A 15387-nucleotide genomic window follows, 5' to 3' on the forward strand; every position below is an offset into this window, starting at 1 on the left:
GAGAAAAACGTCCTATAAATTTTTTCAATTTAGTTGTCTGGGACGATTAACTGAACTTAGAAAACGTAAAAAAAAGGACCCTGTAATGCTCCCACGTGTCTGTGATAACGGAAATATATTAATCTGACGGTTTGGGCGATGAAGATGGCCGTGCGGAAGTGTTGAAAACAGAAGAAGAAAAAAGTAACTCAAACACGCCAGATTTTCATAGGGGACGTGCAGTGAACCCCCACGAAACTCTATTACCTGAGACTGGCGACAAGGTAGTGACAAAAACTTATGGCGGATTTTTGAAAATACAAAAAAAAAGAATCGACATATGTAATAGCTCGAGCGCGTCTGATTTTCAAACGGGAGGTTCAACTTGATACTCTGGTCATGCTGTACCTTAATCTGTCTTTTATGTTTTTTGCGTTCGTTGAATTTATCTCTTCTAAATAAAAAAAAAATTGACCACGCTCGAGCGACTACATGTGACGATTCTTTGCAACTTTGTAAGCCTCTCATATTCTTGCGTCAGGCTTAAATCGATGGATTATTGAAATGTACACTTTTCAATTTTGAGGATCGTCGCTTATTTTTTAGTTGTTTCAGTTACAGAACCCTAAACTCGCACTTGAAACATAGCTAGGAAAATGAAACAAAAAAATCTAAATCGGTTCATTCTTTTTGGAACTACGACGCCACAGACAGACAGACAGAATCACACACACATACACACATAGCGGCCAAACTTATAACATCCCTTTTGGTTCGGATGTTAATAATAATAAATAACGTTAATCTAGCCTTGAATTAGTTTTCGTTGTTCCAATTATTAACACAATATCGTTACAATGTGGATTTTTTCAACATATAATGACAAAATGTTATGTCAGGTTGATTCAAGTTTTATTAATTTAAGCGTCTTTATGTAAGTATGTAAGTAGGTAAAAAAGGGAAAATGTAAAGCATTATTTTCACTCCATTATTACAAATTCTAACCATTTATATAAGTTTCTTTGTTAGGTACCATATACAGGGTTTTTCAGCAAAGATAGTTTATGGGGCGTTTTTAAAAGAAGTAGCCACATTTAGCAATACGATACAGAAGGAGCTAAATCAATATTCTTATTTAAATATACTTTTTTATTCGGTGAGAGAATATTTTATATAATAAAATAATTAATTCTATACATAGATATTATAATTTTTTCTTATGTGATAGTCTTATTACATAAAATAATCTCTCACCAAATAAAAAAAGATATTTAACTGGATCCAATAAGATATGTTTCCGCTATTTTGACATTGTATAAATATGGCTACTCTTTTTAAAAACGTTTCATGGACTAGCTTTGCTGAAAAACCCTGTATACGTATATATGTGTAAATATGTGTATGTACGTATGTACGTATGTATGTATCTACCTATATTACAACAATTTCTTCTTATATATTGTGTGTATTTTGTTACGCACAAATGATTCTAAGGATTATGTTAATTTTTGATATGAAGTGAAAACTTTAACGTGCTTAAAATATTTAATTCTCTCAATATTATGAGTTTGTATAGCTTTATATATATGTATATAAGCTGGAGTGTACATTATTTACTTTTAAATAAAAGTGTGTACACTAATATACTGGATGGTATTTTTCATAGCTTAAAGAGGAAGGCAGCTTAAGAAGCTTAGTTAATTTCAAAAAAATAGTCGCAAGAAAAAAAAACCTAGCACGCAAAGCCTTCAACTTATTGTTAAACTTGATTTGTATTTCCTAATAAAATATTTACATTATTTTTACTGAGAATATCTAAGGTCTTTAAATTTTTTTATTTAATTTATCGCTTATTTGCGATTGTCATTGTTCGATTAAGAGTAAAATATTAATACAAAGCACTCATTTTAAGTGATTAAACCAGACTTGTTGACGTTATTTTTATATATATCATTCTTCTATCTGCCTGTATATTTTCAGTTCCGCATCAAAAAATAAAAACCCATGCATTGTGAAAAAGTAATTGAAAAGTATTGAGGTATTATTTTAGCGTGCTCCCCTTCCGAATACCGAAGGCCTGTCCAAGAGATAGGAATAAAAATTGTGTTTAGACAGGCTAAGCAGGAGCCGGGCTAGAGGGGTGGCTTAGTGGGCGGGCTCAGCATAGTATAACTGTTAACGAATTGAAGCTGAAGATTAATAATCCCTGATCAATAGTTATAATTACATAAAATGTTAGTGAAACGAAGTTCAGCGGGTCATCTAGTATTTATGCATATTTAGATCAAATATTATTGACGAATAAATGATTGTAGTAGATTGGATTCAAGTGATTTCATCTTTAAAAAAATTAATCTTAATATGGCAAAAAAACTTCAAAAAGGAAAAAAACCGACTTAAAAATAAAATATTGAAACAAATTAATATACGATAATATAATGTAGTTACTGAAGTAGTAGAAAGTAGTAACTGTTATTTTTAGAGTCGGTGTCAGCCAAGGAAACAACTGTGACAGTAACACCGATTCCAAAACTAACAATAATTGTAACTACATTATATTATCGTTATTTTTTACTTTTTAGGGCTTATTTTTTTGTTTTGTAGTAGTTTCTTTTTGAGTTCGGTTTTTTTTTTGGTAAAATTTGTATCTCCATGCATTTTTTTCAACAACCTATATTATATATATATCATTAAAATACAATTAGAATCTCTTAAAATGTATTAAAAATCTTTATTATTTAAACGTATTTGTTTTTTTTTTTAATACTTTGCTTCCGTGTTATGTCAAGGATGAAGGTTAATTGAATGAATGAAACCCTTATTTAAGTACATCTTTTTTTTTCAGCTTAATTAACCTAAAGAATTGGTTATTTATATAGACGGTTTTTGTGTAAATTTATTTGAGAAGTAATAAAAATAAGATAGTATTTGATTTTGTTTTCAAGTATGTCAATTTTAATATTTAAAACTCTGTTTCGTTTCTGAATTGTTTTCTATTATCGTAGAATATTACCTACTAGAGTGATACCCACCCGCTTCGCTGGGTTTAAAAGTAAAGATTGTTCTCGCTTATCCCCTTTCTATAACACTCGAAATAATGGTGGGTATTGTTTTACACAGGTAAAATTTATTATTTTTTTAAATGTATAATAGTAATTATTCATTGAGTATATCAGAGAAGATGGCCTTGAAATATTTGATATTGACTATTTTTACAGAAACCTGTAATTTCTGGTAATTTCATATGTCAAATTATATTAAATTTTTATATTTTTTTCATTTTTTTAAAAATATATCTTTATAAATTATAGTTCATGTGTTATTCTGATATATCAGCTATATTGCTGTACAGTTTAAAAACCATTAAAAACCATTCGCTAATTTAAGCGTGAAAGCGTAACAAACAAACAAACATCCTTACTTTCGCATTTATAATATATAGAGATGTATCTCTGTACCTCTGCATACCTGTTCATTAAATTTTACAATACACAAAACAATATAGATTTGTTTTTAGATTTTTCTATTTCTATTTTAAGTTTCTTTATCGATTGTTTAACATATTAAATCTAATAATATAACAACCATAATGGAGAAATATTTGATAGTTCTAGTAAATATTTTTTAAGTGTGTCATTCACCAATAACTTCATGCATATTTTTCCATTTTCAACTCAGACTCTTTTTAAATATTCCAGTAAGGGACCATGAGTGTCTTGCATGATTTCCCTATATGCTTTTGTATGTAAATTCCTTGAAATCAAATCGAATACATCGCCATCATTAAATCGATTTTGTAATTCAGGATTACTAAAATATTCTTTTTCATATTCCGGTGACATCATCCAAAATTGAAAATTTCTTGCCGTTTGTAACAGAGCAAATGGTTCCATTTCTTCACAACTTTCTAAAAATTCTTCAAAAGTAATTACATCTTCACAATTTATATCATGCTCTTGCAATTCTTTCTTAAAATATTTATAATACTGTGTTTGCAATTGTAACTTATGCTTTTGTCGAGTTTCAATAGTAGTCGTTTGATGTAACGCACACATAACATCGTGTGACTGTGGTAAATAGCGACCAAACTGAAAATCAACAAAACGACAATGAACGGGTTCGTTGTTTGTAGAATATTTGAACATAATGTTACTAGACCAAAGGTCACCATGATTTATTACATTTCGATATTTCGATGAGGCCGTTGTATAATATGGAAGTTTTTCCAATAATGTATCTAGTTTCTTTTTTAAGCATTTTCTGTCCATCAAATTTAATAGAAGATCATTGACTAAAATTATTCCCATTGGCATGGCAGTAACTATTTTTCCATTCTGATACATAAATTCGAAAAATATATTACGATATTTTTCACCTAATATAAAACATTCTCCATCTCGTTCAGTTAGTTTCTCTTCTAAAATAACACTGGCTGCATGTAATTTTGCCAAACTTTTGAACATTATTTCGACGTGCTTGTAATCAAACATTTTAATCTTAGGCAGTACACGGTATTCTTCTAAAAGATCAAACACTAAAGCGTTACTACAAACCATGTAGCAATTAGCAATAATTGTGTTGACGTTTATTTTTAAGCTAGTCATTATCTGAAATATTTCTTTGTAAATTAATGCTTCACGTATAAATCCCTGAATAATATTGAGAAAGAACATTTGGCCAGGTTCTGTGGGCAAGAATTTCACAAAAAAATGAATTTTCGTTAATTCATCATCAATATTTGCATTAATATGCAATATGCTATGTGAACCCAAAAAACCACTTTTGCCCGAAATTGGAGTACATGCAAAACTTTTTATATTTATTTTATAGCCCTCGCAACTATCATTAATTAACTTCATGCACAATTCCTTGGATATATTTCTTTGAATTGATATTTCTTGAATTTCATGAAATATTTCTAATAACATTTGCTTATAATATTCATCGCTTAATTCTTCAATAATATCTTCGGGAGTATTATTAATTATGAAATCAAAGTAATTTTCATTTTTTAGAAATTTTTGATTTGCTTTAACTGTTTGAAATATTCTTTGAATAAATGTAAGCACTCTGCCATAAATTACCATATCAACACATGTGGACTCAAAATCAATTTTACTAAAAATTTCATTTGGATGTAACTTATTTTTTTCTAGTTGATTACAAAGTTCATTGTAGTAATAATTTGTCAATTCAAATAAATGTTTTTCTCGGAACTCAGAAGTCGTGTTTGAATATAAAAAGGTGAAAATATCTATAGTGGGCAATGATAAACTAATTGATTGAAAATTTATAAAACGGCAACATAATGGTTTATTATACTTATTGTATCGAAACATCAAATTTTTTCTCAATAACTGATTATGGCAAAGTGATTTTGGATATTTCTCAGATGTAAAGGATTTATATAACGATTCACAGTATTTTTTAAAGGTGTTATTTATATCTTTGCTATTAGGCATTGTTTCTAGTGCTGTAGTTAATATATCAACACTTTCATTAAACCAAGAAGCAAGACTTTTGTTTTCAGAAATTTTTTCGGTCATTTCGGAAAATTTAGTATTATATTTGTTTGTGAAACCATACGCATGCATTCTAGCGATTGTTTTTAATGCTATTGTACAATGATCATAATCCAAAGTAATTAATTTTGATAATCCATACCTAGAAAAAATATATCATTCATTGAAATTATCTAAAAAAAACTTTTAATAAAAAACCCCTTGGTAACTTGTCCATTTCAGATTATCGGTGCGGGCTTCAATAGTATAAGACATTCCTCATTTTTGTTTTGTAATAGATAGACCCCACTGGAAACGTCCCCAAACTTGCTTATTCAGTCCTTATAATAACCGTTTTTTGGATTATTGATAATTGGAAACTGGTAATATTGTGTAGGGGGTAATAAATGAAATAAAACATCTATAAGGACTGTCGTAAGTTGATTGCAAGTTTTCGGAATGGCCATCCTTCTCTTTCATAAATCCAACAATATCAAAGATATAGAAAACCGCTTAAACGAGAATTATTTCAAATACCGCATGTTAAGAGGAATGAGAGAAAAGCTTTTTCATTTTCATACACCTCATTTAACTGTACTGGGTGTATCAAAATAAACAGTTTGGTATACGTAATAGATATTATGAATTTTGCAACCTATGTCGAATTTCTTCCAAAATTCGTTTGGTTTTCAAAAATTTGTTGCCAAAAACCGTTCTTGGTTGTTTTATGAGAAATATTTTTCTATCTTTAACAGTTATTTACCAGTTTTGCGATATTTCTCACAATTTGATCTTTCATCGCCATAATTTAGTAATTTATTTTTAATATTACTTCAACGATATGAACATTGTGAGCTTAGTGGACAGACAAAACTCAAAGAAGATTAATAAATTAACTAATTTTGTCATTTATACATTTTAATACCCACAGTTCCATCGGTTACTTAAGTATACATATAAGTGTTAAGATTCGTTTTTCGTGAAAGAGTTTCGAGCAAAATTGTTGGATTTGTAAGGAATATTACAAATTCTCAATTTCAAGCCAATTTAATTGTGATAGCTATTTTTAAATTTACTGACCAGAAATTTTTGTACAAATAATTTTTTGTATACCTTTTTTTCGAGTTATAGCCAAGTTTCAAGTTAAATAGGTACTCTGTACATTTTGCGATATTTATGAATAAAAAATGTAGCCCTTGTGTATTTTGTACACATTTTCATGTTAGACTTGTGTAATCATTTATATACATATCAATTTAAAGTTATCAAACTTTTTAAAAAGCTAACTTCACACAAAATTATTCAGATCGTGCAAGGTCATGAATTATTAATTGTCACGTAAAAATAAACATACCCTGTTGACATCAAATCTTCCATTATTAGCCATTGATTTTCAAAATAATATATCCGTGGAATCCATTTTTGCTCATCATTTATACTTTTATATAATGAAAGTTCTATTAGATTAGTATCTTCTGAACTGGATACATTTTCGAAACCATTTTTTATGATAAAATATACAAAATTCACATCTGATTTAGAGCTTAATTGAATCAAACATTTTATGTTGAAATATTCATCATGCAAGTTTTTAATTTTCCATTTAATTAGCTTAAAATCGTTTGTTTTTAATATTTTTTCAATGATATTAATGCAAGTATCATGGGATAAAAAATTATTAATAAATTCCATTTTAAAAATATGAAAACAATTTGTATAACCAATTGCATCTGAACACAATCGATGAAAAAAATTAAATCAAAAACAGATAATTTTCAATGCCTTTATGTTTATTTTTGCTATCAAACAATTAGTTATTGCATGGAAAAATAATAGTATAATGATAAAACCTGATGTGGGCACCACCTGACTTCATTATGCAATTATAATCTAGCCAAAATGGATTCAGAGATTAAAAATACAATTAAACGTTAAAATAATCTTAAATGCAAGATTTCAATAGTCTGCGTCTTCTGGTGTTTATATTATTCATGATATAGAAAATTTCGGATACTGTTAATTAAAAAAAAAAGGTCAATAATAATGCTTTTTTTTATTGAGAATACAAAGAAATTCGGTCCAATTTCAATCCATTCAGTAGTTTCTGAGACACTCTTTTACGCAAATGCACTTAAACTTACAAATATACGTACATATGTACGTAGATACATACATGCATACATACGCTCATGAACTTAGAATCTTGTTTCGTTTGAAAGGTAATTTAACGGAGAGTGTTCTTAGCTATGTGCGAGTTTAGGGTTCAAGTGCGAGCTTAGAGTTCCGTACCCAAAAAAAAAACTAAAAAATTGGCGACGATCTTCAAAATGCTTTGAGGAAAAATGTAATTTAATGGATGATGCGATTTTAATTTCAAGTGCGAGTTAAGGATTCCGTACCAGAAAAATTTGTCGGGGTTTTTTAAATTTTGTAAATTTCACGTGCGTCCGTATGGAAGTTTTTTCGCGATTTCGCGAATCCTAACAATTGCATCCAGATTCATAACTTTATTCCTATTTGAAAAGCATTGCTTATCCAACATGTTATTTATATAGACGGTGTTCCCGGGTGAGTATAATAGTTTTTCTCATTTAGCAGCTTGACGGTCTTAAATAAAAAAATTGTAAAGTTTATTTTTATTCTTATTTTAGGTACACGATTTCGTTGAAATTTAGTATGGAATAACAACTGTTTTATTGGATAAAAATTGTTTTTATTAAAATCATGTAAATTATCAACTTCTAATCATTACACAGTACAAAAAAAGGCTTACTATGTTAATCTAATCCGGATATTCTTACATGTTACAATGTCTTCATTAGAGCGTAATTAGTATACCAAATGTACTATATATGTTATATATCAGTGTAAGGCCGTGAAGTTGGAATCCCCAAAAACAGATTTCTTTGAAATGCTAATGTTATTCGTTTTGCATCGATCTACGTTCATTAAGTCGAAACATTTATAAGCCCACACTACAAATGTTCATGAATTATCGTCCTATTTGTCCAAGATTTATCCACGTTCATTCACCTAAAGTTATGCACTTACTATTATATTTTTATAAAAATAACGGTGATTGGATTTATTTGATATAAAAATACCAAGAGAAGTAAAAAAAAAAGAAGTTATTTTAGGTTAATTTAACTGCTGATAGATGTCATGTTTATATGTTCTGTCATCAGCTTTTTTAGAGAGCGAACTGAATATTAGTATACAAATCTTTAATAGCTTCGCGATAAATTGCAAGCACCGATTTTAGCAAAAAATTTGATTTCATAATTAAACGAGTTTTTTTTTCAATATATTTTAACAAATTTTTAACTTAAATAATACTTATAATACTTCTAAAACATAAAAATTTACAATTATTAAATATGCCCTTGAAGATATTAAACTGATTATTTGACTGAACTATATATAAAATATTTATTTTACCATTATTTTATAAATCGTAATTATTTAAAAAAAATGTTTTTGTTAAAGTAAATACTTTGTTTATTCTTGCATCCGTTTGCTAATAATTAATTTTAAACAACAAACATTGAAATTATATATGCAAAATAATTTATGTATGCAAATAAGTGTAGGCTTTTAAAAATGTCACCTTGATTAGACCAGCCAAATTTTTTTGCTCTAGAAGTATTTCTACAAACTCAGTGGTTAAGTGGTCAAGCGAGTCAAAGCATAATCGGCTTTGATCGTTTGACTACTTCTTCTTCGTCTTAGGTTGCGGATTCGAGTCTAGGCAACGGAAGTCTCATCAATTAAAAATCAATGGGACGGTAAATTGATCACACTATCGTCGCTTGGATAGGAATGAAGTGAAGTAACCGACTCCACCCACATCATAAAAATTCAATTGTAATGGGATGCAGTTTAAGAAATAAAAATTGAAAACCAATGATGTGGGTGGCCTCTGTTACTGACGTATATTTCTGAGAAACGGAGGCTAAACTCCATTATTACTATGATTATTATTATTATTATTTCTAGAAAACTAATATTAATTTCAATTTAACCGTTTTCCAAAGCGGTAAATTTAAGTACTTTCATGTTTTCGGCTTACAGAAACTAGAATGTCTCAATATGTTTGGAAAAAAGGAAAAAATAGCACTCTTTAAGTTTATATTCCAGCCTGAAAGTTTTTTTCCTATAACTTTTTGTGGGCCTATGTAAAACTTTGTCAAACCAAATGGCTTAGTTGCTTAAAATTTCTATACCCGCTCAGTATAAAAACTTCAAAAACTAATTTAAATAGCCGTGATGGGCTGGTGCAGTGCATGGTATATACTTGAAGGATATACAGTAAGGATTTCAAAACTAATGAGGAGCAGAAATAATATGCGTAAGAGTGATCTCTCAATGGGTCTTATAACCTAAGTGCATCTCTTGAGGACTGTGAATATGACCAAACCAAACTAGTAAAGTGGAACTTTTGAATATCTGCGCATCCAAAGAATGCAAGGATCGTTAATTTATATAACCTCGAACCCAATGAATACCATGCATATTCGGATATACGAATATTCGGATATATTTCATTCAACTTTTGTTTCGGCTCTTGTTTGAAACAGATTCGTCTTCCGGTAAGTCAAAATCATGAAAAAGAGAAATGTTGTAATATTTCTAAGGATTTCTATTTCAAAAAGATTTTAACTAGTCTACAGACTTCAATTTTTTACATGAACCGGTTTTAAGATTATAATTAATTTTTCTTGTTTGTTTAAAAAAAATATTATGAAGGAAGAGAATCATAAATTAAATTGTTTTCTTAAGGTGTCAATTCCTCACCTTGAATAAGTAGGCCGGTAGCTACGTTTTATTATTGCAGAATTTTTCGAACAATGTACCGAATAACAGAACGCATGAATTTCTTAATTCATACTATTCGAAATAGGCAAGTCCTTCGCCAGAAAAACAATTCGAGCGTAAATACCGAGTTAAAGGGTATGGTTGCATAATACTGGTCTACATCTATAAAGCAATGTGAAAATTCCGGGAATCCCGAAAATGGCAATTTCTATATATATCCATAGTTTCTCGACCAATACTTACTGCAGACTCGAGAAAAGCCTTATTTTAAAGATAAAAAACCTCATTGTGTCAAATATGTTTTCGATTTGAAGATTTTAAACAACTCATTAGTGCTCTCTTAAAAAATAAAGACGCTTCAAGAATAACGAATAATTTATTATTTTTAAATAAATATATGAATATTAGCCTTGATTTATAAGGTGTCACAAAAGTAATAGGATAGTCCAAGAATTTTCCAGAAAATACTGAATGAGTTTGTTTGACGAAAGTTCCAATCATAACTTTTAAGGACCAAAAATCAACTTAGTGAGCAAGATTTTGTAGCTTGGAAATAGTTTTTAAAAATTGGAAATATTTGTTAGCCTGAATAGTTACGACAGAAATCTATCGCAAAATTCTACCAATAAAGTTAAGCAACAGTTGAATCTTCACATCACCTCTACGATCAAAATTATAGTTAGGTAACTTTATATTTCCTGGTTGAAAATCACTAACATTTGATATAAATATTATCAAAGATAATAAATGATAACTCTAGGATATTTAGATATAAATTTCATTTTTGCCTCAATTTTCTAGATTTTTGTATTTTATAAATACGTATTTCGATTACCAAAGAATATTGGTACAAAAATCGAAATTTATTAACATTTGATTTTGGCCTTTTCAACAAATAGATCAACTAATAGAATATCTAACTGTTTGTACTTCATACTTAGAATTTGTCGTTCGTTTTATGTCATAAATATTTGACCGAAAATACAACTACTACTAAAAATTTTTTTTTAAAATTGACTCGGTTTAAAAATGACGGTCTCTATTGAAATTTTGAAGTTGACCTTTATAGGTCATATTATTGTCTTTTCAAAAACCCTTAAAATTGCTGTTCGAATTCTTTCAACAAAAATTTCAGCAAAAATGTAAGCGTGGATAGTTTTTGAGTTGTTATGTTACTAATAGCACTCCGTATATACGGCGTAACAACTCTCATATATTATATGCACAAACCGGAATTAAAGTATTTCACAATACTAGTATATCCGGTAAATTCATATACAGAGGAAGAACATTTGACTAAAGTTACACTTACACTGACTGCATCGTAGAAGCACTATGGATATTCTCTCTCTTAGAGTTTTATATCATATTTCCGTTCATTTCTGAGAAATGCGTATAATACATAAATATATTTTATATTATCTACATATATGGTTTACGCTATATGCGGTTATCACCATAATGTCTAGTCACTACGTAACTGATAGATAATTGCTGTTACGTAGTAATGGTAGGTCGTTATATATATAGTAGACTCGCGGTAACCCGGCAAACGTTTTGCAAGGCGGTGTCCCCGGTTGTTCTAGCAATTAGCTATGCGATGAATGAATAATGGCTTTCAGGAGGCTCCAGTTCGATTCCAGGTATCGGAACCAATTGTAGCAATAGACTTTTTCATTTCAATTACGATTCATTATTGTTTTGGACAGACAGTAATAAGTTGGACAACAAGACCGTAAACAAGAGCGTAAAGCGCTATCTTAGATCCATAGTGAGTATAAGTTTATGGCAATTAAATATATGATATAACATGAAGCATTATCAAATGACGGACGTATTGCGCTTTTTCACCTGTAGGACATACGGTTGGTGAACGCCCTGCAAGGATAAGATAATGCAAAGCATTATGTAAAAGTACGAGCGCTTTTTTTACTGCAGGAAAAATACTTTTGGCGAGCGTTATGCTTCTAGAACTAGAACGAGTACTAGAAATGCATGAGGTATGGTTGTTGCTGTAACGCGAACCGTTATTAAATATTTCGTTTGCGGAAATGAACAATGTTTTATGGCAGAAAAGCATGCTATTTTTGGAATTAAATCGCTAAATCGCTCCCTGATATAAAAACAAATATAATGTAGTCGATGTACATCGAACCAATAATGAATAGCGCACACAGTGTGTTTCTTTAACATTAGAATGAATATATTTCTGAGTCATGTGGGTAAGATTATGATACGAGATTAACGATCGCTATTTATACGATAAAAGTATATTTTATAAGAATTATTTGTATTTTTTATCTATCTATTACTGATTAAAAGATGGATATTTTACAATCCTAGGCCATCAAGTTGGATTATCGGGCGTGTGTGACATTAAGGACATAAAAGAAGGAAGCCGAGTCTAAGCATTACTTCAGAATGTATAAGTATAATGGTTTCGGTCGCCTTCCGTGTTTCGCTCGCCTCTTTGGCCATGAATCTTGACTTTACGTCAAAAAAAAGGTATTTGGGTCTTAGGGTATTCAAAGGTATTATTACGCATGTATCACAATATTATTAAAGATATGAAATTTATTTACAGAAATAATAAAGAATTTTACAATATGCTTAGTAAAAATTTTTTACAAAAATAATTTAGAAACAATAAATTTATGCTTCACACATGCATCTCACCACATACACCACTGATTTGACAAACAATATTATTTGACCCCCATCGAATGGGTTTCGTATGAAAGTACAGTAAATCAAACCTTACAATCAAAGCTACTAACAAATAACAATTTTCTAAGTTTTATAGTTTTCGTGATATTCAAATTGCGTTTAAATTTTTGTTTTATCTGTTACAACTTAAAAGATGTGTTCCGCATACCTGTAACGCTCAAAATTTCATCTTAATATCTCTTTTCGTTTTTGAATTATCGTTCTGACGAACAAACGGAAATGCACTAATTCAAAAATTTTGCACAAAACACCAATGCCCAAACTTTGTTTGTATCATCAATATTTCTAAGCGTTACAACTCATCAGCATTTCTATGCGTTACCTCTATTTAATACATCTTCTTATTTTTCCAAGATATTTTTACATTTTTGGTTTGGTAAAATTTTTCTTCATATTATAATGTTTTTAAATATTCTATTAACGGCACATGTGAGTCACGCATTAATTCCCGATATTGTTCATATTCACAATTTCGTGTTATTATATCATAGCGATCACCGCGTTTGAAAAACATATCTTGCAATTCTACAGAAGCCAAAAATTCTTTTTCGTATTCAGGCATTTGCATTATGAAATGATAGAACGTTGCTTTTTGTATCATGGAAAAGGGTTTCATTTCCTCACAGCTATCCAAAAATTCTTCAAATGTTATAATGTTATCACAATCAATATCGTGTTCTTCTAATTCTTCCTTAAAATATGAATGATAGTTTCTTAATAATTCCAACTTATATTTTTCACAAGTTTCGGTTGAAGTTGTTAGATACAAAGACATCAGTACATCATGTGACTGTGGCAAGTATCGACAAAATTGATAATCAATAAGTTTGCAATGAATTGGTTCGTTATTCGTGTTATATTTGAACATCATGTTACTAGACCAAAGATCGGAGTGGTTTAAAACATTTCGATATTTTGATGATGCCGTTAAATAATCCAAAACCTTATCAAATATTTTCATGAGTTTTTCTTTTAAAACATTCGAGTCGATCATTTTCAATAGATGATCATTAACTATTAGTATTGAGTCAACCATACCATCAGTTATCGCTCGATTAGAATAAACAACTTCTCGTAATATTTCGTTATATTTTTCACCGAGTAAGAAAGGTTTTCCTTCTTGTTTGCTTAGTTTTTCTTCCCAAATAACACTACTAGCATGAAGTTTTGCTAAGCTTCGAAGCATTACATTTAGATGCTGAAAATCAAACATTTCATATTTGCTTCTGTTTCGGTATTCGTCTAGAAAATCGAGTAGTAAGAAATTATGTGACACCACGTGGCAAACTGGAACAATTGAATAAATTCCTACTCCTAATTTTTTCATTGTCTCAAATATTTCTTTATATATAAGCACTTCACGTTTAAATCCGCTTGCAAACTCCAAGAAATTAAGCTGTCCTTGTTCTTCGGGAACAAATTTCAGAAAATATTTTAAATTTATTGGTTTTGAATCACACTGTACATGAATGTTTAAAAATTTATGCGCACCCATATATCCAGTTCTTGAGCTTGGTAAATCAACTGAAATTTTTTTAACGGATATTTCAGATTTTAATTTTTGTTTGGCTACATTAAAACACACTTCTTTACCAATATTTCGATATTCTAAAAGTTCTTCAACTTCTTTTAATATTTGTATCAAAACTGGTTCATATTCACTATGTTTTATTTCCTGTAAAACCTTTTCGTTTGAATTACTATTTATAAAATCAAAAATATTTTGGCTTGCAGAAAATTTTTCATTTTCATTCATAGTTTCAAGTATTTTTCGAATCCAACTGATTACTCTGCCAATAATTACCATATCAACACATATAGTTTCAAAATCAATTTTTGTGAGTATGTCATTTGCTTTCAATTGATGTTTTTCAAGTTTAGTAGAAAGTTCATTATAATAATAACGGGTTAATTCCAACAAGTGATTTTCTCGAAATTGGGAAGTTGTGTTTCCATATAAAAAAATGAAAAGATCAAAGACTGGAGACAGAAAAGAGACTGTCTGAAAATTTAGCAAACAACAACGGATTGGATTATGATCGTTATCGTATTGAAACATTAAATGATCCCTCCCAAAATTAGCGTGACACAATGTTTTTGGAAACTTTTCAGACGCCAATAGTTTGTAAAATGATTCAATACACTGCGTAAAACTTTCGCTGAATACTTTTTTATTATGCTTTAGATCTATAATTTTTGATAATAAATCAATACATTTATTAAACCAACTATCAAATTTTTCACTTTGAGAAATTTTATCTGATAAATCCATTAATTCATTACTTAGTACCTTCTTAAAGCCATAAGCATGCATACAAGCCATTGTTTTTAAAACAGATTTGCAATGAATATAGTCTAAGTTGTT

The 15387-nt window shown here is 29.4% G+C and overlaps 2 protein-coding genes across 2 annotated transcripts; both read right to left on the reverse strand.

Annotated features, from left to right (window-relative positions):
- Positions 1-3592: 3592 nt before the first annotated feature.
- Positions 3593-6940, reverse strand: LOC123292074. The gene is made up of 4 exons (XM_044872602.1): positions 6835-6940; positions 5144-5643; positions 4161-4945; positions 3593-4067 (listed from the first exon to the last, which is right to left on the reverse strand). Exons 1-4 carry the CDS (start codon positions 6855-6857, stop codon positions 3654-3656), a joined length of 1722 nt encoding a protein of 573 aa, XP_044728537.1. The 5' UTR covers positions 6858-6940; the 3' UTR covers positions 3593-3653.
- A 5969-nt stretch (positions 6941-12909) lies between these two features.
- Positions 12910-15387, reverse strand: LOC123305630. The gene has a single exon (XM_044887402.1). It carries the CDS (start codon positions 15343-15345, stop codon positions 13417-13419), a length of 1929 nt encoding a protein of 642 aa, XP_044743337.1. The 5' UTR covers positions 15346-15387; the 3' UTR covers positions 12910-13416.

The sequence above is a fragment of the Chrysoperla carnea genome, chromosome 1, assembly GCF_905475395.1.
Source record: "Chrysoperla carnea chromosome 1, inChrCarn1.1, whole genome shotgun sequence".
NCBI lineage: Eukaryota > Metazoa > Arthropoda > Insecta > Neuroptera > Chrysopidae > Chrysoperla > Chrysoperla carnea.